This window comes from Mustela erminea, chromosome 13 (genome assembly GCF_009829155.1).
Source record: "Mustela erminea isolate mMusErm1 chromosome 13, mMusErm1.Pri, whole genome shotgun sequence".
Lineage (NCBI taxonomy): Eukaryota > Metazoa > Chordata > Mammalia > Carnivora > Mustelidae > Mustela > Mustela erminea.
In genome coordinates this window covers 47,462,973-47,489,475 of record NC_045626.1, presented here as the reverse complement: position 1 = coordinate 47,489,475, position 26,503 = coordinate 47,462,973, and the positions used below count along the sequence as shown (strand labels likewise).

The 26,503-nt window shown below is 48.2% G+C and overlaps 1 protein-coding gene across 2 annotated transcripts in view; it reads left to right on the top strand.

Annotated features, from left to right (window-relative positions):
• Positions 1-26,503, top strand: part of CABLES1 (Cdk5 and Abl enzyme substrate 1) — a 110,784-nt gene that overhangs the window by 65,741 nt on the left and 18,540 nt on the right. Inside the window, exons 4-7 of one of the 2 annotated variants that reach the window (XM_032309489.1) lie at positions 4,123-4,200; positions 22,592-22,688; positions 24,044-24,200; positions 25,227-25,330. In XM_032309489.1, coding sequence (XP_032165380.1) covers positions 4,123-4,200; positions 22,592-22,688; positions 24,044-24,200; positions 25,227-25,330 — 436 coding nt within the window. The remainder of the gene's footprint in view (positions 1-4,122; positions 4,201-22,591; positions 22,689-24,043; positions 24,201-25,226; positions 25,331-26,503) is intronic. The other variant, XM_032309490.1, reaches the window with a different exon arrangement.

Here is a 26,503-nt window from a genome sequence, read left to right as displayed (position 1 = left end):
GCTTGAGGGTCCAGAATGGCATGAGATCTTCCCTAGCTCTGGGCTAAGGGGTTGAGAGTGGATTTAATGATGGGTCTGTGATACTGTGTCAACCATGGGGCCCTTGAGCATCTCCAGGCTATTTGGAATACTCCAATATCTCACTGGCGGTGTGTGCCTTTGGAAGCTTTGTGGCCTGAAGCCCTCGCTGCTGCATACCAGAAACACTTTTCTAAGCAAGAAGCTGAAGCCACATGAAGGAGAAACATGGTGCTCTTCATGCCTCCTGGAGAGGTTTGGAAAACACTGTGTATCTTGAAGCAGTTCTGCCCTTGCGGGCTGCTGCCCTTGGAGCTTTTTCCTTTGTTTTGTTGTTTTTTTCCTTCTCTGGCAGATGTTTGTATGGAAATGTGATCTTTAATTTCTTAAAGACCTGTCTCTCTGGAGTTAATTCCTATTTTGAAGTTAGAGTCTTTTGTATAATGTTTTCTGGTCACCTTGACTCTGTGTTGAATGGCACAGAAGGGAAAACCCTGTGGGCTTTCTGCGTGCAATGTGGGCATACAAGAAGTAACTACAGTGGTCGGAGGCCAACACGTGAAGGTAGCCAGTTTCTGAAGTCCCCTGGAAATGGAATGTGGCTGTCTTGTGTCATTCTTGACAACTACCATCTGATTTAATTCTCTCACAAATCCAGAAACAGTTGAAGAAGGTGAACAAATCTGATTTCCTTGGGCATCATTGTGACGATGGATATTTCCCCAACACTTACAAAGAAGAAAGCTGCAAATTCACAGGAATCCTCCAGGTTTGGGACACAGCAGTTGGTCACAATGGACCTTTCTTTAGGTTCACACTGCTCCAAGTTGCTCGTGGAGGAGATAGAAGACAAGAACTTGCCACTTGCTGATATTTGCCTGCTCTAGCTAAAGCCTGAAGCCAGAGCTACTTTAGGCAACATGTTGGATGCATTCTTGGGAGCTCTCTTGGCCATTTCCAGCTCCCAGGGCTTCAACAGCCACAGACTTGTGTGGAGCTGCTGTCGGGTCTCTGTTCTGGATTCCTCCTCTGAACCCTGCATGATGTTCGAATCGCGGGATGGTTCCACCAAAAAATGGAGGGGAAGTACCCAAGGATGCTATGCTTTTACTTACTTAACCTCCTTCCCTTTCCAGCTGCTTGAGAATGGCCAACCGGAAAAGAACCTGCCTAACTGGACTGTTGGGAAACATTCCATATTCGTAGTTCCTAAACTTGACCTGTGCAATAGAATAACACATTTTTCTGAATGAGACTCAGGCTGTCAGCCTCTTCTCGACACCTAAATGATGAGGACCACACAGATGAGTACTCATTTAGAAAACAGTGCAGCCCATTTGCTAATAGGCACGTTGTGGTTAGAACTTTGGAAAGAATACTTAATTTCACATGCATTTATGTTCTCTCGTTTCCTTGTTCTATTAGAAATGTCCCAACAAATTCAGTGTGTGGGAAGGAAGCACCCATTAGCACTAAGTAATGAAGGAAATGCGCTAACACTAAGCCAGCTGAGGTTGTTCAATCCATTCCTTCCTCTGTTGCAGGAGATGTGGATACTGAGCGCCTCAAGGAATGAGTAGTTCCAGACTTTCCTCCTGGGTGGATTTCAGGGGCTGGTGGGGGTTGTTCGGAGAGTCTCTATCCTTCCACCTAGGAAGGCACTCCAGCTGAGCAGAGCAGGAGAAGGAGGCACCAGGCAGCTCTGAAGTCAGGGTGGCTGTGATGGGTCACCCTGTGGCCCCACCCATTCCCAGCCTGGTCACCTACAGGCAGGGCTGGAAAGCCACCCTAGAAAATGTGGTGAAGGTTGACTTCTTGGTGTCCAAAGTCCAGTCAAACCCACAGGGGCAGACTCTTTTAGTAAGTCTCAGTGAAGGGCAAAGCATCAGGGCACAAGGTGGAGAAGGGCATGGCTTCAGATCCCCAACTGGTCTCACCTGATAGTGTGTCCCCTTTGGCATGTCACTTAACTTACTTTCATCAGTTGAAGCATCTAGAATTGGGCATCTAATGGGTACTTAATAAGTATTAACTATTATTATGTCTGTGTAAGTAAACATACAGAGGCATTATAGTGAGAATCTGCCACTGGTCACTGTGTGTGAGAGCCCGAGGAGGCTGACTGATGTTTAGCAAGGTGGTGTGCTCATGATTTATTTAGATGTTGGCCCTGGAAGCCTTGGTGGCCCACTCTGCTTGGGGCATTCTTTTTCTTGCGTCAGTGACAAGGTTAGGGTCTGTGGTACCTGATGAAAAGCCTCTCCTAGAGAGGAGAGACAGCTCTGTGTGTGGGTTACACACTTGTAGTCACGTGTCATACCTCAGCTGCCCTTGGGCACACCTCTGACATCTTAGCAGGCCTGTATATTTTAGCACAGAGGTCTGAAGAGGTTCAGAATCCAGGTGCTCTGCTGGTAAAACTTCCCTCAGTTTTACCAGGGAAGAAGGCGGTTCCCAGTAAAACTAGTTAATATTTATTGAGTGTCATTGTTTGCCAGGCATTGTTCCGAGGGCTTTCCCAGTACAGACTGACTTATTCTTTACAGCATTCCTGTGGGCTAGTTAGTAATTTTATCCTATCATTTTAGTTGTGGAAACTGAGGCTCAGAAGAGTTAGTAAGAGGTACGAGGTCATACAAAGAGGACACAGCTGATATTTGAGCCTGGGACTGTGGCTTCAGTCCTGTTAACACTGGCGACATGGGTCAGTGTGGAATGAATGGGTAGCCCTGGTCCTGCCTTCCCAGGGACGGGGACTGGGGTGCTGCTGTGAAGCCCAGCATGGCCCTGTTTATGGAGGAGCTGCCGTGGGCCCCACCCTGGGACTCACCCTCTGGAAGGGCAGGGAGGCAGCGGAGAGCAGCCCGTTGTGATTGATGTCCTCCCCAACAAGGAAATGAGGAACTCGGTGAAGGGGGAGGAAATCCTTCCTAGGGCCATGACTTCTGAGCTGGGTTTGGAAGAGTAATAGTTAATACTCTGAGCATACTAAGTTGGACACGGCAGGCAAAGGATGGGCATGCAACAGCAGGGTCTTTTCAAGGTGGGGGACAGCAAGTCCTTTAACATAGATGGATGATAAAGTTGGGGGGTGTGGGGTCGTGTTTGCTGAGACCAGAGAAGGAGAAAGAGCCAGAAGACAGAGGGCCTGCTTGGCCATGCCAGGGAACCCGACTTTATCCTGGGCAGGTCGACAGTGTAATATCGTAGTTGTAAAAATAAGGTCATAGTCTCCCAACCTTGATGCAGTTAGTAGTATTGGGTTTTTTTTCCCCTTTTGATTTTTCATCATGATTATTTTAGAAAAAGATTATAAGAGTAAATTTCATATCTGATGTGTGTTTCTACTGTGTTAAAGAATGTTAGGTTTTAATCTTCTCCACTTTCTTTTTTTTTTTTTAAACCAGCAGTTCTCTTTGGCAAAAGTTATTTTCATATGCCAGGATAAGTACTTGAGAGAATTTTTTTTAATGTTTTCCTAAGTGGCCTTTGATTGCATAAGAGCATCACACAGAACTGTTTCCAGTCGTATCTTTATAGCAGGAATGGAGGCTAAGACTGATTATGTAATTGTTCCCTGAATTTATTCTCAGAACCTAACGTGCTGCCAGCATATAAAAAAACCCCAGCGATCACAATGGCATCTGAGCGTCTCTTGCTCACGGTTTCTGGCACTATGGCTTTTGCATTGTTCACTGCAGAGGAGACATGGATGGTTTCAGTGTGGCATGACTGTTGGCAGCATTAGGCACCCCAGACTCATGGCTCTGTCTGCTCCATCTTGCTGTGCAACCCACAGCCAACAGCTCCCGCTCGGGAGGACTCCTCCCGTGTGTACTCCTTAGAGACCCGAGCCGGCGTCTCGCATGCTAACCTCTGGGTAAGGAGAGGCAGCGTGCTTTGGCTGCGCTGAGGTTGCATTTTGCAAGGAGCACAGAATACCATCTGTCAGAGGAGGCGGCGGGAGTGTGTGCAAATATTGCTGTGAATTCCATGAATGCTTAATTGCTACAGTTGTTTCTTTTCTTTTTTTTTTTAATTTAAGAGTCCTTGCATTTAGTTTGTTGTTTGTTGTTTGTTCTTTTTTTGTTGTTTATTTTTTAGAATAGTCCTTATCAGTGGCAGAAGATCCTTCTGTAGTATATTTTCAGTGCTGCCCTATCGTGACAGTGCCCAAGTTGGGTATGTATATGCATGCTTGCTTTCTAGTTCTCTGGGTGAAAAGTTGTGACACCATGTGCATAATGTGGCTGCCCTTCCGTTTCCAAGAACTTGCCTGGCTCTAACACTGCAAACTGAGTACTTATAAACTGGGAAGAAAGTTCTGCTTTCTTTTCAGCCAGAAAGCTTTCTTGTTATTGTGAGAGTGTGTGTGTGTGTGTGTGTGTGTGTGTGTGTGTGTGTGTGTGTCTGTCTGTCCTCGCTGTCTTGCCTGCTGTTTACAAATGTGCATTTTGTCCCCTCTTCCAATGCTGTAAAGCAAGAGCAATCCGGGGACCCACCCCATTGCTCGGGGCCGTGTCGGCTTTTGGAGAAAGGTAGGTGAAGAAAAAAATCAGAAAAACCATGTGACCATCCTGCCTCTTTGCATCTTGGGCTTTGGGCTGGAGACTGACCAGCAGGCTGGAGCAAATACCAAAGCAAAATGTACAGGAACAGACCTATGTGATTCGCTGCAGGCCAAAAGAATGCTTGCTTCTCTAGCTCAACAAGCCTTTCCTTTTGCTCTGAAGAGAAGTAGGTAAGTGAGGCTCTGTCCTTGCAGAGCCTCCCCTTCACTCCCTGTGCCAAACTCTGTGCTGGTTCCTCTGAGTCTTCACAACCTTGTCCCCTCACATGTCACTGTATCCGGTGTTTGTCGCCAGGGAGCTGCCGGTGTTTAGGGTAGGACAGCTCACCGCGTAGGATGCCAGGAATCGTGCGGCATGTTGACTCCACACTACAGGTGAAATGCTAGTATTGCCCCCTGGACATTGTGACATCGGCACACTACCCACTCGTGACCACTGCCCTGTGGGCCTCTGTGGAGGGCAATGTGGCCTCTGGTGCTGACTCATCATTTATTCATTTTCCACCGTATTCCATGAGCTCTCTCCGCTGGTCATTCCTGTTCACCATGGCTTCCCCCTCCCACCACCCCCCTGTTAGACTTGGGCTGTTCAACTCACCCATGGTCCTTATTTCTGCTCTGCACCGTAAGCTTCATGGGCAGACAGTAGCGCATCTTCATGGAATTCTGACTTGGTCCTGTATTAGATGTACACCTTAAAGAGTCGCAGTAATCTTACTCTTGATTGAGGGCACACTTTGGGCGGGTCTTTTTCACTCCCTGCATCCTTATAAAGTAGGTGTTCTCAAAAAAGTAACAACAAACCCTTCCCTCCCGTCAGGGATTCAAGGATCACCTGGGCGTGGCCTACAGAGCTGCCTGCAAGAGACCTCATGAGGAGGCTTGCTTGACCTTACCGACCTGTCGTGGTCCTGGGTTTGGCTGCACCTGACAGCAGGCTTACTTAATCCCTGTGGAAATGGGTGGTACTAGCTCTCAGACTTCCATGTGACCCAGAAGGCCATTTCACTAATTTTACACAAATAATCATGCCAGGGCCCTGATGATGTTGGTGTGACCAGCCTGTGAACATGTTTCCAGGGAGATCTGAATCAGCCTGGAAGGTTGTGTGCAAGTTTGTCCTCTCATGGCCAGCTTGGATGGCCACTGTGGCCTTGGCTTTATTTTTGTATTTTTCTGGGCTTCCCCTGCTAACCTTTCTGACTGATGTATTCGTCCTCCGGCCATGGTCCATTTTCTCATGTATTGAGTGCTTCCTATGTGACTAGGTGCAGGGGTAAAGACTAAAAGATGGGCCTGGTTCCTGTCTCCTGAAACTTAAAACGACGAGGGGGAAACACATTAAAATTTCCCATATGATTAATTACTACTTTCAATTAAGACTTTCAGTTAATGTTCAGTCAGGGGACTGCCAAGTCTTTCTGACTGAGAACCCATCTGGTTTCTTGAACGTAATCTGACTTCTCTGTGCTTTCATCTTAGAACTGTTCGTGTTTGTTTCATACTGGAATGGTGCTTTTCTTTCCAAGTTCTGAGGCCCCCTCCCCATGGTACCTAAGTACTTATCCGCATTTTATAGATAGGACCACTGATCCTCAAGAGTTATGGTATCAAACATCGCTTTGGGCCAGAATGGGAATTTGAACCCAAGTCCGTCCAGCCCTGGGACTTCCCGTGACTCACTCTGTCCAGCAGGCAAAGTAAGTTCCATATTCACAGAATGCTGTCTGTGAAATGGAGCTTTTATAATAACTGCCTCATGGAGGTGAAGTAAGACTCCTAGGGCAACTGACTATGCACGGTCCAGCACAGCCCCTGACAGAGGTACATGGGGCCAACTTGTCAAGGACCCCAAATTTCTTAAGTAAATACAACGTGGGAATCAGTGAGAAGAACTTGGGAGACTTGTCATTTTCTGCTTGGGCAAATCACTTGCCTCTGCAAGCCTCTGCTTGTTCCTCTGTAGGATGGGTTTCACAAGTTACTACCAGTGTTGTTAGCTTTGAAGATCCCTCCCTGCATTTTATACAGAGCTCGTGGGAACACAGTTTAACTTAAACTGTCCAGGAAGAGATCATCCCTACTATCTGTGTTTGATATCCTTATTAGAAATATGTGGCCCTCCTCATCTTTGACACTGGGGGAGAGGGGCATCTGTCACTACCTGGGTCGCCTTGACTCCTGCTGGGAGGGCCCTGTGTGTTACCAGGGAGATGTCACCGGGTGGCCATCTTGCTCAGCTGTGCAGCTGGTGGCCCCAGAGGAAGTAGCAAAGTGCATTTGGGGGCTCACAGGGCATAACCTCTTCCATCTTTGACATGAATAAACTCTACTCCTTCCTACTTTATAAATGAGGAAACCAATGTGCAGTAAAGTTAACTTTCTTTAACAAAAAAACACTGGGTCCGTTGTAATGCTTGACAGACAAAAGAACATGCCTGTTTCTGTAGCATATTCTGCTTAAGAACTCACACAAGGAAGTATGAACACAGCTCAAAATATTGTAATTTAGCAGTGAGACAAAGAAGCAGTTGTGCTTTGTAAATTTTTTGATGAGCAGACATCCTAGAATGAACTGCCACTTAAAATTAGGATTATTTTCACTAATTGTTTGAAATCACTATGCTCAAATAACGGAAGTATTTATACCAGTAAATTCTATACATCTGTATTTTACGGCACTTTAGCTCATGCCTGTACAAACTAGTACCTTCTGCTGGAGTTCTCAGTGTGACTGAGACTCAAATCTTAGAATTGCAGGGCTGGAAAGGATTTCAGAGATGACGTGGCCTGGCCTCCCTGCTTCATAGCTGGGGCCCCTCGGGCTCAGGGGTGGACGCCCAGCAGAACCAGCCCCTCCAGAACCCAGTACTCCAGCCACCTTAACCCACTGACTTTGTGGGTACTGGTCGCCATTTTTCTGCTGTGCTTACACACATGTACTGAGCCACAGGTGCCTGATTATTCCAGACAAGCAAAAACCCCCTCCTGAAAGGGATGATGTCCAACTCCAACTTCATCATAAGGAAGTTTTAAAAACAGGAAACTCAGAAGTTCATCCAGTGTGTACTTGAACCTCTTTTACAAAGCATCTATCAGGATGGCCTTATCTCTTTCCGGCTCTGTTTTCTGGCTTCTCATGCTGTGCTGGAGCTTCCCAAGTCTGGCTCTCACATCTTGGCTGGACCTGCCTCCCACCCTGACCCCAAAGCTTTGTTCTTGGTTTTAAACTGAAATGAGCACACACTTTGCCTCCAGGCATCCATTGACCAAGGCAGACCGGCCAGTCTCAGGAGAGGTTTTACTATTTATTCATATACTCACTCATTCATTTCTTCTGCCCCTGTGGGTGGGTACAGGCTTTGACGGAGGCTGGGAGGGTATAGGGATGAGTAAGACTCACACTCTAGGAGCTTATGATCGATCCAGAAGCCAGACATGGAAACAACCAATCTAGCACAACTGGGGACCCCCAAAGAGGTGTTATGGAGTGCTTTAACTCCCCCCAGATCTTTATCAGCACCCACATTTATAGGGAATCTACTATTGGCAGTAAAAGCTAAGAGTTTGCTCTGTGAGTCTCATCCCCTTCCAAGTATATTGCCACCCCGGCCTGCCTCCCAGATAGGAATCCGGGTACTGCTGCTGCACAGCAGGATTCACTCATTCACTCCATAGAACCTATCGGACCTACTATGTGCCAGGCAGTGTTCTAAGCAGTAAGGACACAGTGGTGAACAAGATGTCCCGTTACCGTGTGAGGGCAGGAGACCATCAGACCCGAGAACCAACAATGAAATGAGTCCTCAGCAGTGAGCAGCTGGAGCACAGAGGAAGGTGCTCAGGGAATTGGGACCAAGGGATCCGGGAGTGCTCCCCAGAGACCAAAGCTCTTTATCAAGATGAAGAAGTGTGAATATGCCCCTCCCCTTGGAGAAGGGGAGGGGCATAATCCAGCCTCCCCGGTGACTTAGGAGGATATAGATGGCCTGGCCCCTTGTGAACTTCTTGGGGTTGGGGTGGGGATTCTCAGTAAGGCCTGGCATTGAGAGAATTGGGTAAAGCACCATCCCGGCAGGACTCCCACTGCTGACCCACACTGCAGCAGTTTGCTCTAGGGGGCAGGGTAGGGGGTGGAGACCGAAGTGGGCTGTCCTGGGACGTCCCGGCCACAGACCCATCATTCAGCCTGCCCCAGGTCTCTGTGTGTACGGTGTGGAGGCTTGAGTAGACTCTCCAGAGATCCTGCACACTCCATTCTCACCCTTGTCAATTTTGCTAATGTGGAAGCTGTTAAGTCTGGCCGAACGAGGAGTTTATGAATGAGGCATGCTTTTCACATTTTCCATCCACCGACGATCAGCTGCTTCTAGAGCTCCTATATGAATAATGAGTCTCCATTCAGTTTTTTAAAATTTGAGACTTTTTCCTTTTTTTTTTTTAAAGCACAGTCTGGTAACTTTGTAGCTTTGTTTGGTACATGGTTGCCTGGTGAGGGCTGGATCACCCCAGAGTTGACATGCAGAGTTTGGGGTCATTTGGATGCCATTAGGTTAACACTTCCAAGCTGACAGTAGTAGAATCTTCACAGTGATTTCTAGAGTCCCTACTTGAAGCAGATTGTCCTGGATGTTTAGTGAGTACTGCAGTCTTCAAACTGTTCTTTCCTGCCTTGATTTATAGGTGAAGATTCTTGAGAAAAAGAGTCTGTGTCCTTAGGATTCCTCGACCAGGTAGTTCTGCATGTGTGTGAACATGGAACACATGCTGAAGCATAAAATAATGCTTACAGTACACCAAGCACTATGCTGAGGGCTTTTATACAATTCGTTCATTGCATCATCGCCAGAAGCTCAAGCGCTGGATTCTGGGATGGTCAGTTTGCAGATACGAGGTTGGGGCAGGGACTAGCTTAGCAATGACCAAGGTAGCAGGGAGGGCGTGCTGGCAGACCGCAGGCTCTGGGTTCCGCCTGCTGGCTCGGATCCTGCTGGCAGCGACTGGTGCAGGATGCTGGCTGGCTAGCGCGTACCTGGATGTTGGTGGAGCTCAGTATATGCCCTCGGAGGGCCACCTCCTGGGGACCCAGGGGCCTTGGTGCTGGGTGGTGACCTTCTGAAAGCTCTGGAAGCCGCCAGTTCACCCTGTGGCCTGGCTCCTCCAAGGGCAAATTGCAGGTATCTCTAGGGGGAGTCTTGGGTGAAAATAATCTACTATTGCCCTCACCTGAGGGTTTGTTGGCTAGAGAATAGGGTCTACATAGAGCAGAGAGGAGGTCACATGATGTAGGTGTCCCTGTGGTGCAGACAGCCTGGCTGCATGTGGGCGTCGCTGGCTCAGGATCCTGAAGTGTTGCTTGCTCAGGTCTCCCCAGTACCCACGCAGCCACGGCCAGGTCACCCACAAACACCACCAGGAAGCGATCGAGGGACTGGTAGGCGTCTTCCTCCTGTCTTTACACTGTGCTGGAAGATGCTGCTCTTTGAGAAGGTGTGCTAAGTAGTTTCATCAGCACCAAACATGTCTTCACTTCACAAAAGGATTGGTGACAGGGTTTTTTGTTTTGTTTTGTTTTTTTAAACATGGTTTTCTTGCCTGCTTAATGAGCTCTCTTCCTTCTTAAAATATCATTTGCTTTACAGAGTTTGCTTGCATACGACATTTTGAGAAATCATCTGTTAGATAAAACTAGGTGCTTCTAATAACTGTCCTCCATTCCTGCTCTTACAGTTTAGGAATTCAGAGTCTTGCTGTGGCTCTGCTGGGCACGAAGGGATGGAGTGCAGGACAGATAGGCTGAGACGACAGGCTCCTCCCTGACTGTTGGTGGGGAGGCGGTGGACCTGGGATGGTCCACAGAATGTCCAGGACAGACAGAGAAAGCAGTATAGATACCCAAGAGTGACCCAGTGGGAGGCAGTGCAGTGGGGACAAACATGGAGCCATGCTCTGGGCTGCCTCTGTGGAAACATGCTGGATGTCGCCACCCCACAGTCACCGGAAGCTCTGACCCCCCGGCTCCAGTCCATGCTATTCCCGCCTCCAGCTTCCACGTGAGGACTTCTGCTCCGCGGAACACAGGCTGCTTCCAGGTGTCTGGGAAATGTAGTCTTTGGCCTTCCTGGGTACTGTGGGCCCATCTGTGGTCTCTGCCATCAGTGGCTCACTGGAGGATCCACCTGTCCCCACACTGAACCTGTGGAGGCCACCAGAGGACCCCAGGCCTTAACCTGGCATCAGTCCCAGGAAGGAACCATCAGGAAGTAAGGGACCCTTTACTCTGCCCCTCACTGCCCCCCACAAACATGCTTCCCTGAAAGAAGAAACTCTCAGTGTTTGCAAACAGGCATGTAGTTTGTAAAGAAATAATGACAAAAAGGAACAAAAAGACCTTGCAGTGAGCCAGATACTCACTCCAGCCTTCATTCTTTCTCAGACTTCTAAATTTTCCTGGGTATTTTTTGGTTTCATCTTGGAGAACTTGCCCTTCCTTTACTATTTCTCTAGTATGGATCTATTGCTTCAAGTTTTCTTTTATCTGAAAATATCTTTGTTTCACTTTCATTTTGTTTTTATTGGGTTTTTTTTTTTCCAATTTTATTGAGAAGATGACGTCTAGTCAGTCTCCATACATCTCCAAATCCCAGGCGAAAGCAGCACCCCCAGCCCTGGGCCCAAGACTGGTGCTGCCAGGCCGTCTCATCCCCTTCCCGGCCTCCTCAGTTCTCAGCAGTGCCTCTGCTGGCTCCTGACTGAAGAGCTCAGCTGGGACTAGTGTTGAGTTTAGGAAAACAGGACCGAAGTCAGATATGTAGGTGCCCTCGCACCCTGGGTGTTTGTTGTTTTTTGTGACTCTAGGTTTCTGACTCCTACTGAAAACCTCTTTCGTGATTTTCTAGATTAATGAGCACAGAGACAGGGCCTTGGGCTCTGGCCTCACTTCTCCTCTCAGACCCGACTTCTTCCCTGTGGCTTCTCATGTTGGCCTTAACAGGATGCCCGGCCCCGAAATAGGTTCTCCTTGCCTTTGGGGCTTTTATACTTGGTGCAGAACTTGAAAGACTGTTCTTGTCCTTCAACCCATTGGAGCTTCTTACTGAGGGAACTCAGACCTCTCCTCAAGGGCCCTTTCTCAGGCCACGGTCACAGTCCCCCTTAATGCCCTGCCTCAAGGCCCTACTAAGATGCCGCTCGTGTCCTGTGGTACCCTTAGGCCTGTCCTAGCACTTAACAAATCTATTTTTGTAATTTGTCCTTAACTCTCCTTGAGGGTGTCGATTGTCTTAGTAGACATGGTATTTGTTGAATAAATTTGTTGAATAAATGAATATAGACAGGATTTCTGAGGACTGTGCCTCCAGACTTTTGAGAGTGGCTAATTTTATGGATATGTCATTGCCCCCGAAAATGATGGCCAGACTGTCCCCTTCCATAGGAGCAAGTGCTCTCTGGATTCCTCAGCCTGGCACCCCCTCCCTGTGGGTGTCTTGATAGGAATGGCAGCACGGGACAGGCCGGAGGGGCCTGGAAGGTGTCAACAAGGGTGAGTGGTCATGGGCTCCGCACCCGCTTTTCTGCAAATAGCTGCCCTGGCCACGGTGAAAGCTGCTAAGTCTGCAGTGACTAAAGGGGGTGTCAGGCTGCAGGCGCTAAGCCCCAGCTAGGTTTCCTCCCCTGACCTACCCAGCCAAATGACCTCCACATGTAGCTTCACCACCAGTGTATCACTCATTTTGTGCTCTTGGAGTTCTTCTCAAATACTAACACCCTGAATATTAACCCCAGGAATGCCAAGGGCCTTTTGCTGATGTCACACCTGGTCTTCCCAAGCCCCATCAGGGTTTCCTGGCTTTAGCTGGCTTGCTTTTCTAGCCCTTGATCAACATGTGATTTTTTTTTCCTTTCATGTATACTTAAAGCAATGGACATCTTTGGGTTGACTTTTGTATCAAGTTAGAAGGGGGTGGTTTTCCCAAAGGGGCAGTGGGGAGTTTCATCTCGTCACTGGTGCCCTTCCATGTTGGATGAAGTGACGCTTTTGCTTTGGTCTTTTCTCATCACCAACTCACACCTTCACACATTCGTGTATAGTCTGGTCCTCGCTGTCCAGCGTTTTCTGGGGCCTAGCATGGCCAGGTGTGATCAGGGGCATGTGTGGGGAAGGTGCTGGAATTTTCTTGCATGCTTAGATTGAAGACTGGCGTCAGGCTGCCCTAACTCCTGGAATTTTCTTGCATGCTTAGATTGAAGACTGGCATCAGGCTGCCCTAACTCCTTTCAAGTAAACTGCAGTTGGACCCCCAAGTCCCACTAATCATTAGCAGGAGTGAGTTGTCACTCATAACGGCAGGCCTGTGGGCTGAGCTCAGTGAGCAGAAACCACTTCCAAGGGTATAGAAGCCCTTCCTCGACATGAGGGCATTGCCACTTCTCGGGGCATCCCCAGGCTAACTCACCAAAGGATACATGACCCAGAAGGTTCGCCACATAATGCTATTTCACATCAGTTCAGTGGTAAGGAGCACACTTCAAAGATAGACATTTAGAGCTAGAAGGAACTTGGAGACTGTTTAGTCCTGTGGTTTTCAGACCTTTTTTTTTTTTTAGCTGGAGAAACCATCCCTCCAATACAAGTTTACACAGAATTCCCATAAATAAAATAGCTAACCACAGTTATTCCAGAAAAGTGGGTGGGAATGAGAAGCCCACTCATTTTCACTCCATCCTTCATGATCCCAGTAGGAAAACCACAGTCCTCCATCCCTGCCTTCAGGGCTGATGGGCAGCTGAAGCCGAGGAGCATAGGTTGCACAGGATAGAGTTGGTGGTCAGGCAGACTCTTCAGTCCCAGCAAATTAACTAGCTTTGCTGGTGCTCACTCGTCTGTAGAACTGGCTATGATGTCAGCTTTGGAGTTTTGAGAGTATCAAAGGAAGTATTACATATGAAAGCTTTGAGCAACCTGCCAGGCAGTATGTAATAAGTACTCATTAAATGTCCACTTTGGTTCCATTTTTTCCAGTCATGGAGCTATTTCATTGCTCTAAGTCCGCTCCAGTGTAGCAGGTCTCAGTCCAATTTTTGATGAGTTAGCCAGCACTATGTTCCTGGAAACACAAAGGATTCATCTTCAGATCTGCTTTTATCTGGTCTTTAAATTGTTTTCCTTAGTGGTACATGGCTTATTTTTAAAAATCTAGAATGTATGTGAAAATGAAAGGAAGGTAAAATTTACTGAGCCTTTACCTCCCAAAACAAAATCTTCATTAACATTTTGGCCTATTTCCTTCCAGTCTTTTTTTTTCTTTTTTTTTTTTTTTTAACTTTTTATCCCATAGTACACATGCTTGTATGGGATACGAGGAGATGATTGTTTTGTTTTGATCTTTCTTGCTGGTGGGAAGAAGCTTTGCCAAATCCCACCTTTCAAAACAAGCTATTGGAAGCTGGTCACTGAGAAGAGGAACAGATGTTGCCCGTCTCTTTCACTATAACTGTAACATCAAACCTTCCCATAGCTGTAAACACTCTTCTCAGATTAAGCTTGTAAATTATACTATTTTCTGGGAAAAGTCCCAGCCTTAAACCGGCTCCTCTTCTCTCAACCAGCAGTTTGCCAAGGCCTGATGGAGTCTTTTCGCCTTTTATCCACATGAGTCACTGCCTTCTCTTTTCTAGTGTAGATCTGTGGTTTGGCGTGGCAACCCTTTGCTTACAAAATAAATTGCAAGTTAAGTTTCCTGACTCTATTCAGTAGGCAGACCCCACTTTGATACAGCTCATCCACACCTCTACCTAAGACCATTGCCGTCGCCTCTTGTACCCCGGCCCTGTCCTCTGGGCTGCTGTGCCGACACCCTGGGACCAGGAGCTGCAAAACAATTTATGGGTTGAGAAGTGGAGAGAGGGGAGAAACTATGGACAGGAACAGCTTAGGAGTAAGGATCCTGGGGTCCTGAGAAGGAAAAGGAGCCCCAGAGAGGGAGAGGGAAATAATGCAAACTTGACCTCATCCCTTTAACATGTTGTTCAAGGTCAGCTCCAAACCAGGAAACCATGAGAGAGACTCCACTTTTTCCTATTTCTTTCCCCCCCTTACACCCTCTGACCTGTTGCTCCTATAACCAGAGCTCTTGCTTCGCCCAAGGCTAGTTTGGTGACATTATAGGCTAAAAGAGCACTGTGTGGGCGATCCCCATTCGTAACATAGTGTCAGTGGGAAAATGCATTCCAAGTTCCAGACAGCCAGCTCAAAAGCTTTGGAACACAACCACTGGGGCGTGAGAGACTGCAAGCGTTGTATTGAGGGCCAGTCCCAGGACCATCTCTGCATACGAGAACTGAGACAAGTGCCCAGATGCACTTTATTTCCTGAAACAGACATCAGTAGGTATTTCTGTATATAGGGATCTGATTCAGAAGGAAGTAGCAGTGAACCGAGTTAACTTGTGACTCTGGGTTATGTAAAGTAACCACGCTGGATGATTCCAGCTTGTTGATGTGTGTGTAGGAATGGACCCATTCAGATAACCAGACCTGACTAAATGATAGTGACTGGGTTTGCTTACTACAGATGTATCTGAGACCATGCTTTGAAGGAGATGGCTTCCCAGTGTAGAACAGGTTATCTCTGGGGGTGTGTTTTAAAATAACAGTGTCCAGGGGCACCTGGGTGGCTCAGTCATTTGAGTGGCTGACTCTTAGTTCCAGCTCAGGTCATGATCTCAGGGGCATGAGGTTGAGCCCCGCATTGGCTCCGAGCTTAGCAGAGACTGCTTGAGATTCTCTGCCTCTCCCTCTACACTCCCTCCCCACCGCCCCTCTCGCTCTCTCGCTCTCTCTTAAATCCTTTATTTTTTATTTTTTATTTTTTTATATTTTATTTGCTAGAGAGAGAAGCAGGCTCCCTGCTAAGCAAAGAGCCCAGTGCTGGTCTCTATCCAGGTCCTGGGATCATAACGTGAGCCGAAGGCAGACACTTAACCAACTGAGCCACCCAGGTGTCCCAATAAATAAATAAATCTTAAAAAAATAAATAGCAGTGCCCACATGGTATTTGTTTATGTCCTTAGCTTTTGGCATGGGGGCCTTTCAGATGAGGTCATCCTCTTGGGTCTGTTTCCTGAGTGTTGATCATTGAGAGATCAGCCGTAGAGAACAGCTGCTTCTGAGAGGGGGCCTGGAAGCCTGAATGCCCCCCCATCCCACTCTTCCTCCCTACCCACTTTCTCCAGAACATCTCTTTTTTGTTGTGGAAAATTACACATTCACAAATTGTTTCTTTCCTCACACCAACCATATTCCCACACAGAGACAGATTCTGGAATGATCTCATAGATGAATCATGCCGTTATCCGGCTGTTTATAGGAGCTGCCTTTAGACAAAGATTTTGGTGTAAGCTACATTAAGACCGCTTCATTGTCTGCCAGTTACCCTTGGGGGGCTGGCTTATCGATGGAGTGCTGAGTGTGAGGCGCAGGCCTTGTAGACTAAAAGCTGCTTTGATTTCATTTTCTCCTGTCAGCCCTGGGCTTGTTCCATTGACTCTGAACTGTGGTGGTGTAACACTCTGCTCTGATACAAGTAAGCAGATCCAGTCCAAGATGGCAGCTGTAATGTATCTGAAGAGGCGAGACATAGGACTTCTTAAACTATGATAAATACTTAAATCACTGAGTTCCAGTTGATGCATAATCTCTTAATTAAAATTAGCTCACAAGTGGTATTTCCTAATCCAGCTTTCAGGCTTTGCTCTCTGCAGTAAGTCTCTTTTTTTTGAAAGATCTAGAAATCCTATTAATATTTAACTGGCTTTTAAATTATTTATGCATCAAAGTGTTTAAACTATTGTTGTCCCTTAACGAGCAAGTGCCCAGTGGTGCTTCTGTTTGGCATTACAAGGTCTCAAGTTTAGAGCACCATTAAAGGATCACAAGTGGCAGTCAGGCCATCCTGGAAGCTAAAAGCCCTGGAAACTAGTTAATTGGATTACTCACACAGTTCCATCTACTTTCCAGATGTTAAGTATTTAAATCATACCTTTCTTTTATTAGGAGTAACATTGGTTCACTAATCATATACTCCTTAAGAGAAAGGGCTTACCTTAAACTTGTTTTTTTCTTTTTTAAAGACTTTGTCAGAGCGAGGGAGCGTGTGTGCATGCGCAAACAGGGGAGGAGGGGCAGAGGGAGAAGCAGACTCCCCGCTGAGCAAGGAGCCCCATGCGGGACTCCATCCCAAAGCCCCAGGATCATGACCAGAGATGAAGGCAGACATTTAACAAGCCACCCAGGCATCCTGAAACTTCTTGTTACTTAATAGGGAATCTAGTTTGATCAGTTCCATGCATTATGGCTCCATGAGTATCAGAAAAGGTAATGAAAGATCATCTTGCCTGTTAAACGCGATGAAATCGGGAGTTGGCCATAGTGTGGTGGCAGTGACCTAGGTAATCCCCTTTGGGTACCAGGATATCTAGATTGGCCATGGGCTCTGACCAGATGATTCCACAACTGCAGAATCATCTGCATTTACTGTTTGCCATGAGAGCTGAGACCAAGACAGGTCCGGCAGGGGGATTTGCAACCATCAATCACAGGCTTTTAAGGAGAGCTACACTCTGAATGTGGGCCCATCCTAAGAAGAATAGGGTTTTGCTCCACAAAGAACCAGCCTCTATTTCTGCCCCTTGCTTAAGGGCATAACTGCTGCTTGGCTATCTCCCCAAATGCATTTTCATCTTCTGTTTTCATTGCTTCCCCCATCTTCTGGGAGCCCCTGCACCGTCCCGCCTTAAGTCATCTCCCAGCCACCCCCATCCCTACCATTCAGACTTTGTAAGAAAACCTTTGTGCTGGGTTTTCAAAGTGTGTCTGTTGCTTACAGCCTCTGCAAAACAAACTTGAATAGATGAGAAATGAGCTCTTGCAGCTAAGTAGGTCTGAGCTATAGCGTCACCCGGGCCTGTGGAAGAGAAGAAAACAGACCCTTGCATTGTCCATGGTTCCTGACCGATGCTTCTGTGAGTGCATTGGTCCAAATGAGATCCTTCCCTATGACCTGCCTAGCTACGTCCGTCTGTGAGTGCGAGCTACGGCTTGTAAACCGTAATGCACACAGCTTTGGCCAGTATCCACATATGGTATTTGAACTTGCCTCCATGCCATTTTTAGAAGAAGGCAGAACATAAATTAATATTTGGACTCTACATGTATCTGGGGAAAATAATCTCCTAGGCTTTTCAAAGAAACTGGAAAGTCCGACTTCATTCTGCTTTCAATTACTTACAGCTGCAGTTCCGTGTTCTCCAGTTTTCTCTCCTGCTCCAGGAGGGTTAATGCTGGCTTTTGAGCCAAACAGATATTTCTGTTTCCATACACGATTTTAATGAGAATTCAGGACAATGATGTTAGAAAGAAAACATCAAGATTTTATCATGACTCCCTGGGGACTAATGCTTAATCCTTTTCACTGAAGTTTTTAAAAGATTCTTTCTGGGTGAAGAAGCAGGACCGTTCACAGTTCCCTTCTGTAGGCAGCTCTTCCTGGCTCCCCAGACAGGGAGTGTCTGGGGCCATAGTCTCTTGCTTGCTTTACAGTCACGCCTACAGTCTTGAGCGGCTGCCTTACCTGTAAATCAGGTGGCTCAATGTGCATGCAGTCTCTGTGTACATAGGTCAAAATGGGCAAACAGCATTTTCATGTGGCTAGTGTTAATATAAGGTTTCAGCAAGCACTTAGCTAAGGAACCTAGAAAAGTTTATCAGCCTCTTTATGAAAGATGCCATTCTCATATGCCAAAAACCTCAATATAGAGAAAATAAAAAGCTAGGAAACCCAACATACTGACCTAGCTTAGATGAGAACTGTGGCTCGATCGGTGGACATGCACGTGCACACAGATGTGTGTACAAGTGTGCTCCTAATTCAGTGCCACCAAAATGGCAGCCTGGAAGTTAGGGACAAACTCTTCTTAAGTGGGAGGCAGAAAAATTGGAAAGTCTGCCCTCAGCCACTTCCATGAAGTTGTGGGTTTTCTGGAGCAGATACATTTATTACCACGTGGATGAGGTTTTGAGGTTCGAATGGAGCAGATAGCAGGGCACCAGATGTGGTGTGCGGAAAATGTCTCATCTTTAAAAAAAAAAACTTAATATGAACTATTAGTGCCCCACGTCCCCAAGACTGAAGGGAAATTAAAACATAATCATCACTGGGCATCCTCCTCTCTCTCCACCAAGATGTGTAAAGGACCTGGAGTCTCTCTCACGCCTCAGACTGGGGGCCCTACTGCTCTGTGCCTCACCTAGGATGTGCATTTTATCACCATCAGGAGCCTTGTTTAAGAATGTTGAAGGGCTGCGGGGTGTGGGTCCCCTTTGAACACGAGTCCCACGGTCGTCCCCATCGAGGGTGGTCCTGTGCTGGCTCCATCTGCAGGGTCCTGCCTGTCTCCCACCTCCTGTGGGAGACCTGACACAGTCTCTTCTCCAGTGAGCCGGGCCTAGAAAGTAAACACCCGGAGGCAGTGGCCAGGCTGCTTGTGGAAGGCTTACTTGGTCCAATACGTAGCCGCTTGCTATGTTATTAGCTTACTAGCTAGCTGTTGAAATTTAAATTGACTGAAATGAGGAGTCCCTGGCCTGCTCATTCGGTAGAGCATGTGACTCTTGATCTTGGGGTTGGGAGTTCGAACCCCACGTTGGCTATAGAAATGACATAAAAATCTTTAAATAAATAATAAATGAACTAAAATAAACAATTCAGTTCCTCAGTCAAGTGATCACACTTCAGGTACCCCGTTGCCACATAGCTGCTGGCTAGCACACCAGACAGCTCCGACTGGAGGATGTGTCCGTCTCTGCAGGAAGCACTGTTGCACAGGGCCGGTCTGTACGAGCAGTCTGCATTGTTCCTAGGAGCAGTTGAGGGTGCATCCACTGCACTCCGGGCCTGTTTTCTGACTCAGCTTGGCCTTAGTTACTGAGAAAGGACAGTGATACAAGTGAAGGGCTGTGGAAAGTGATGGCTACAGGGAGCAGACCCACAGTGGTTCTCGAGAGATGGGTTCCCATGGTTACGTGTGGTGGAGCTGTGCCTGTTACCCTTTGTCCTCTGGGTGGTCTGGGGTGTCCCGAGGTGCTAGAATACTCACTGGATCTGAGAACCCCTGTTTGTTTAAGTGCGTTTTGGGATTTATCTCATGAGAGGCATCTCGGCTCTTTGTGCACACATGAAGTTGAATGCGTGTTAGGGCTGCATTTCCCTCGGGGGCGGCATCAGGAAGGGGGAGTGTGGTTTGAGCATGGCCCCTGTCTGGCTTCTTCAAGTAAATACTGCACGTCAGACATTGTGTAGGTAGGACACAAACACGGAATGAGCCTCTGTCCCTGCCTGCAGCCGGCTCTCCATTTCGGAGCACCCTTAAAATGGGCATATTTTAATATCCATACTTCCTTGGGTTTTCTTACCCGTGAAGATAGGCCCTGCTTTTAAATTAGATTCAGCCCTAAATAACATTCTCTCTCTGGCAAAATGGAAACAAGGAGACAGTTGTTTGGGAGTTGGGAATTTGAGGCCCGTGCCCGCTGGGTTGCGCTTCCGGCAAGGAGGATGCCCTGGCAGCAAGCCGGAGATCCTTTCATGAAATGCGAGGCGCTGCTGTCTTTATACCCGCTCCCCTCCTGGGCTCCCACAGCCATCCCCTTTCTCCTTGCCCGCCATGGCCACTTTTGCCTCGTTGCCTGGTTCAGGTTCTTGCTGTATGGGCATTTCCCTTTGTGAGGGCAGCCGCCTGGACGGCTCCCGCGGAAGGCCGGGGCAGCAGGGTGGGTGGTCTCTGGCGTGGGCCATCCCCGGGTTCTGGTGGCCTTACTGAGCCCCACTTTGCTCCCCGCCTGCTTGCCTGGTCTTTCCAGCTGCAGATTGGAGATTCGGACCTGGAATGCAGGTCTCTGTTCACAGGGCATGTTTATAAAGTGACATGACTTCAGTCATCCTGGATCTCACAGTCCCCCCACAGAAGAGGCACACACACACACACACACCCACCTCAGGACAATGCAAGCACATGCCCAGAGTCCTCCCGTTGTTCACAATATGCTTGGAGTGCTGGATGGGATGGTCTGCGCCTTCTAACAGTGTCTACAGCTCTGTGAGTTACTGTCCTATTCTGTACCATCCCTAATGGGTGAGCTTGATGTCTGGAATTACCTGAAGTCATTTACAGTCATGTACAGTTTGTGGTCAGTAGGCTGGGGGGAAGGGGGAAAGCCCTAATTCAAGTAATAGTGTTTAGAATAAAAATATGTATAAATATAAAGCTTGCAGACTGGGATGGGCTCCAGAGAGTTTGAGCATAGCAATATTATGGTGTCCTAAGGAGACTACTTTAAAAAATGGAATACTTACTGGATGCAAATTTTGGTTATTCCTTTTTTTTAAAAAAAAGTCTATTTGTTTGTTTTTGAAAGAGTGAGACTGTACATGCGGAAGCAGGGGGGAGGGGCAGAAGGAGAGGGACAAGCAGATTCCCCACTGAGCATGGAACCCACCACACAGGGCTGATCCCAGGGACCCAAAATCATGATCTGAGCCCAAAATCAAGTCAGATGTGCCCCTGGGCTATTTCTTTTAAAAGTGTCGTTAATCACACTGCTGCGTTAGAGGTAGGCTTATAGAGCCAGCAATAGATCAACTAAATCAGAGAATCCCTGTTTTCCTTCCCAGAAGGGGAGGCTCCTTGTCTCTCTTTAAGGAAAGAGCTACTCACCCAGCTCCCTCTCTTTTTCCTTGAATTCTTTATCTTTGGCCTGGGGAGTCTTGCCTTTACGTTCTGTTTGTTCTTTCTTGGGTTGTAGGAGCCCGCCCTTGAATGTGGGGCCTCTCTCCAGGCCACGCAGCAAGAGCACTGCCAGCCTGAGATGACTTTTGACTCACAAGCACCACATCCTAGGGATAGAAACTGGAAGACAATCCTTCCCAAACATGGCTGCATTTTAGAAGCCCCTGGCAAGTGTTTAAAATGGACACCCAGGTTGCCCCTCATACCAGCTGAAACAAATGTCTGAGGGTGGGGTCCAGGCTGCGCTGGTTTGTCAGAGCCCCCCACATGATTCTAATCAGCAGCCAAGCCCTAGGACCACCGTAAGGAGGGGGATTGTCCTTGACAATGTGAGCAGTTAAACATGAGCATAACCACAGCCAGCTCAGTCTTGCATCAGTTGCAACGCTGTGTTCTAGAAACAGCACTGGATGCAAACCCCATCTCTACAGCCTCCTCTCCTAGTGACCTTGGCAAACCGCTCAGCCTCCTGTGGGTTTTTTATCTGTAAAAGAAGTTAATGATAGCAGTACCTGTCTGATGGGGTCATCTTAAGGTATGGCAGAGACGATGTGTAGAAGACTTCATAAATTGTGAAGTGCTGTATAAATGCTGGTTAGTACTGGAGATTGTTCTTTTATAGAAAGATGCTCATGTTCTAGGTTCCCTGGTGGGGTGGCTGGGGTGGCATTAATTCCTTTGTTACCAGCAGTAATCTCGGGAACTGTTTAGGGTAAGAATTCATTTCTCTCTTCTCGTAAAAGGGGCGGTGAGGGGAGATGGTCTCTGCCAGCTTTAAAATAAAACCAGCAGCCTGAGCCTAAGGGAACTACTGGCCTCGTGATGCCCCGGGAATGCTCCCTGGCTTCCTGTTAGCGGACTGCGAGCGGAGGGGCCTTGCTCGGAGGATCACCAGAGGTCCATCGGCTTCTGGGCCTGCCTTACATCTTCGGGCTTTCCCTTTGCTTGGATTTCATTTATATCAAAGTGGATGAGACAAGGTGGAACTGCCTCAGAATGTTGTTAACCGCCCCCTGAGGAGGGTCAGAAGGATACCCTGTTGGTTGGAGCCCATGTACTCGTTTTCATCAGTGTGACTGTGGTGTCTTGTGTAGTAAACATCATCGTGGCTTTTTGGGGTATAAACCAGAGCATTTTCTCTTGGGCTTGTCCTCCCCAGGGATTTGAAGTTGGATGGAGGGAAGCAGTCCACAGGTGCCGTGAGCTTGAAAGAGATCATTGGACTTGAAGGTGTGGAGCTGGGAGCTGACGGGAAGGTAAGGCTTCCTAGCTTCCAGTCCTCGAGTCTGTGCCAACACCACCAGGGTGGGTCAGGATCGGAGGCAGCATGACAGTCCTGACCCACCGGTGGTGGATGAACCAGGTCTGGGCCAGCCTGTCCCCACTCCCTTAGCATGCACTTGGGAACCCACCGAGCCAGTAAGGAAGTAGCAGCATGAGTATTTCTCCACCAGTGCCGTTTATGATGGAATGCAGGATACTGACAAGTCTCCCCCACACAACATGCATATTCTGAACTGAGTGGCTTGGACATACGTTAGCTGATGGTGTCACCATGCTGCATTCCTGCTACTAGGAAGTTTGTTTTGAGTGTGGGGGCGGGGGAGGCTTCCCACAATGCTGAGAAGCTGAGTTTCTCAGCCTTAGTGAGCACCTAGCGGGAAGGCCGTCGCATTCCTCCTTACGTGCGATCCAGTGAGCTGCTGCCTAGAATTCTGAGGGGTGAAGATTCAAAGATGAACTTGACCTTTTGGTGCTGGATCCAGGCAGTCTTTGTAAACCCTTCAGAAGCCTGTTTATGGATATGATGCAAGTATTTGGGGAAGCCATCTCAGGGTAGTTTGCTTCCAGCTGAAGCTGCTGGGGCAGCCACTGACCTCCCCACCTCCCCTCTCCCAGAACAGTTGGTCACCACTGTGTCCGGGTGTCATCAGCCCTTAGCTCACAGGCAGGCAGGGGTGTATGAGAAGGGCTTCTCCAAGTAGGTGAAAAGAAAATCACTTGTTTTGTGTCCATTCCTAAAGGTTGAGTGTCTACATAGGAATGAGGGAGGTAAGCTAGAGACAAGCATCAGAGATCACGTCTGCCAACAGAACATACAGGGATGTTCTGTGGTGGCATTAATTCCTTCATTATCAGCAGTAATCTCGGGAACTATTTAGGGCAAGAATTCATTTCTCTCATCTAGTAAAAGGGGCGGTGAGGAGTGTCTACACAGGAATGAGGCCACAGCCCCTTATCATTACTCTTGGGGCCTGATGTGTTCTGGAATTCTGTACTCGGTGGGTTATAAAGCTTGTGTGGTGTTCAAAAAAGAAAAAAAATGTGGTATGTGTCTTGGGTATTACACAACATTCTAGTGCTTCAGGGATAGTTCTCAAACACACTGCTCTTTCTACCATATAATGTGAATATTCACACAGAGTGTGATAAGTTAAAACTCTTTCTAGCCTCAAGTCAGTGGAGGTTAGGTTTTGGCGCACATAAATACCAAAACAAATTTCATCTCCAATCTCCTTGGATTTTAGAAGTGCAGATTTAAGAATTTGAATGCACACCTTTCACGGCTTGGAAGTAATTCATTTTATCCGTTTTTGTCTTCACCTTTTAGACTGTTTCCTACACGCAGTTTCTGTTACCCACAAATGCCTTTGGAGTCCGGAGAAATACCATAGACTCCGCCTCCTCCTTCTCCCAGTTCCGTAACCTGAGCCACCGCAGTCTCTCCATAGGACGCACAAGCAGCACCCAGGGGAGCCTGGACACAGGTAACCTCAGGCGGGGCTGGGCAGCATGTGGAGAAGGTGCTTCCATGCACTGTATGGGCGGGGTCTCCCTTTGTACAGACTGGAGGACAGGGGCCTCTGGATAGAGCGTGAGCCCATCCCACAGGCCACATGACTTTGGGACAAGCCCAGTTTCAGACCAAACATGTTCACAGCTGGTCCACAGGGGGGACCTTAACCAAGGAGATGTTTCACCTACCAACTCCCGAGCTCCCGCAAGGAGAAATACCGAGGGCATCTGCACAGATAGACATGGCCGGACCACCCCCTCCCCAACCTCTCCCCACCACTCAGCTTCTCACCTCAGCCTGGTTCTTGACGCTGTTTTCCTAGTGTTCAGATTTGGATCAGGTGTGAGAACTTTTTGGTGATTCCCCTAGTGGGTGAGCTAACATGGCCCTGTGAATGTGAAGGAAGGCTTGCTTGCTTATAGCTTTGCCTCTGCAAACCTTTGTAAGGTGCGAACAAGGGAGAGAACTGTATGAAGCAGCATTATGTCCACTGTCAGAGAAACTCCAGATGACGGGGAAGTTCCTCGGGCCTGTCCAGGTGCGGAGTTTGGAAGCACTGGCGTCCGCTCGGACCTGTGTGCGGACACAGTAGCCCGCCTGGAAGCCTTCACACCAGAAGTGAGTGGCCGGCGAGGCAGGACTTGAGTGACTCATTTGATCTGCAGGTTCAGCAAATGTGCCTTTCTCGGTGCCCCATTTTGTAACCCAGGTGCCTGCTGTATCGTTCATGCTCATGAGGTTTTGTGCTCTCCCAGGTCTGGGGAGTGATACATAATTTTCTACACTGGAGAACCTGTCAGGATGTTAAGTATTGGTGACCCCTCGAGTTGGGGGTGCCCTTCACTGGCCTGTAGGGATGTCTCCTGAGGGGCAGAGTGGGCAGCGTGATTCTGGTCTCAACAACCTGAGGCCCTAACTTTAGACTTGGCGTTCGCCCCGCTGCTTCTGCTTCAGGGAGTCCAGGACCCCTATTGATTATTTTGTGTGGGATCCTCAGGTAGCGACCTGGGAGACTTCATGGACTATGACCCAAATCTCTTGGATGACCCCCAGTGGCCTTGTGGCAAGCACAAGCGAGTTCTGATCTTTCCTTCGTACATGGTGAGTAGCGGTGGAGAGACGGTCTGTGTGCTGACCCCCTCAGCTTCACCCCTGCTGCCCCCTCAAGCATGCTCACCTTAACAGGTGGCTGCTCTCTGGCCTCAGGGGGCTGGTTCAAACACTGCGCAGCCCGGGGAGCTTCTGTGGAACTCCCCAGTGTGGGATGCTCATGGCTCTGTCTGGAGTACCCTGGTGACTGTAGGCCTCCACATACACTCCAGGTAATCATTGGGAACTGGGCTCTGGATGACAGAATTCTTCCTGGGGGGGTGAAGGTAGGCCACTGTGGGCGTTAAATGCAAAAACTTCCCTTGCTGTTTTTGCTTCATGGACTCTTCCTTTTTTTCCCTTTATGTAATTTTGGTTTCTGCTTTTGGCTGACCACCGTTTCCCACCATTTGGTCTGCCATTTCTCCAGACACCCATGGGGCCTGACTGGGTCCTGTGAACCTTCTTGGGGCAGACTTGCCCCAAAGCAGTGGCAGGCAGATCCCGGGCAGCCATGGGAGGAGGGGAGAGCTGGGCTTGCAGGAAAGCTGCCAGGCCAGGCCTGCTGCACATGGCACCAGGTAGGAGAGCACCGACCCAGAATGCTTCCACCCCGTCCCTGATGGGCCCAGAGGAGGCGGGCACAGCTGAGAACATCCTGCTCTGACTCCCTTGCTCCTCCCCAGCCCGTGCCATTCTCAGCAGCCCTGGCCTTGGGAATGAGCAAATGGTCCTTTTTCTCTTTTGGACTCTTGTGTCTGCAGAGACCAGAGTGGGACCCCATTTACTCAGAGGGCCCCTGAACACTCACTCCGACCTGAGAGTTTTCAGTGCTGGGCTTTTACCCTCCAGTCTGGCTTTCTTCCCTGAACATTCAGCATGTATCTGCCATCAGAGAAATACCAGGCAGAACACAGGTCCTTGCCAGTTGCTTCAGCATATATTCTATTCTAATACGCCATGCTGTGTCCGAATGAATTACCGAAGGCTCTAAGTTTCAAATTGCCCCTGCTTCTCACTCTCCCATCTTTATTTCCCACCTCCTAACACAAAAAGCAGAACCAGAGCCATGTATGGTTTTTTTTTCCACCCTTTGACTTGTTAAGATTAGTTGTTACTTTTACAAAACCAGGCCTTATTCATGTAAGCTAGCACATAATAACTGTTTAATAAATGACCAGAATC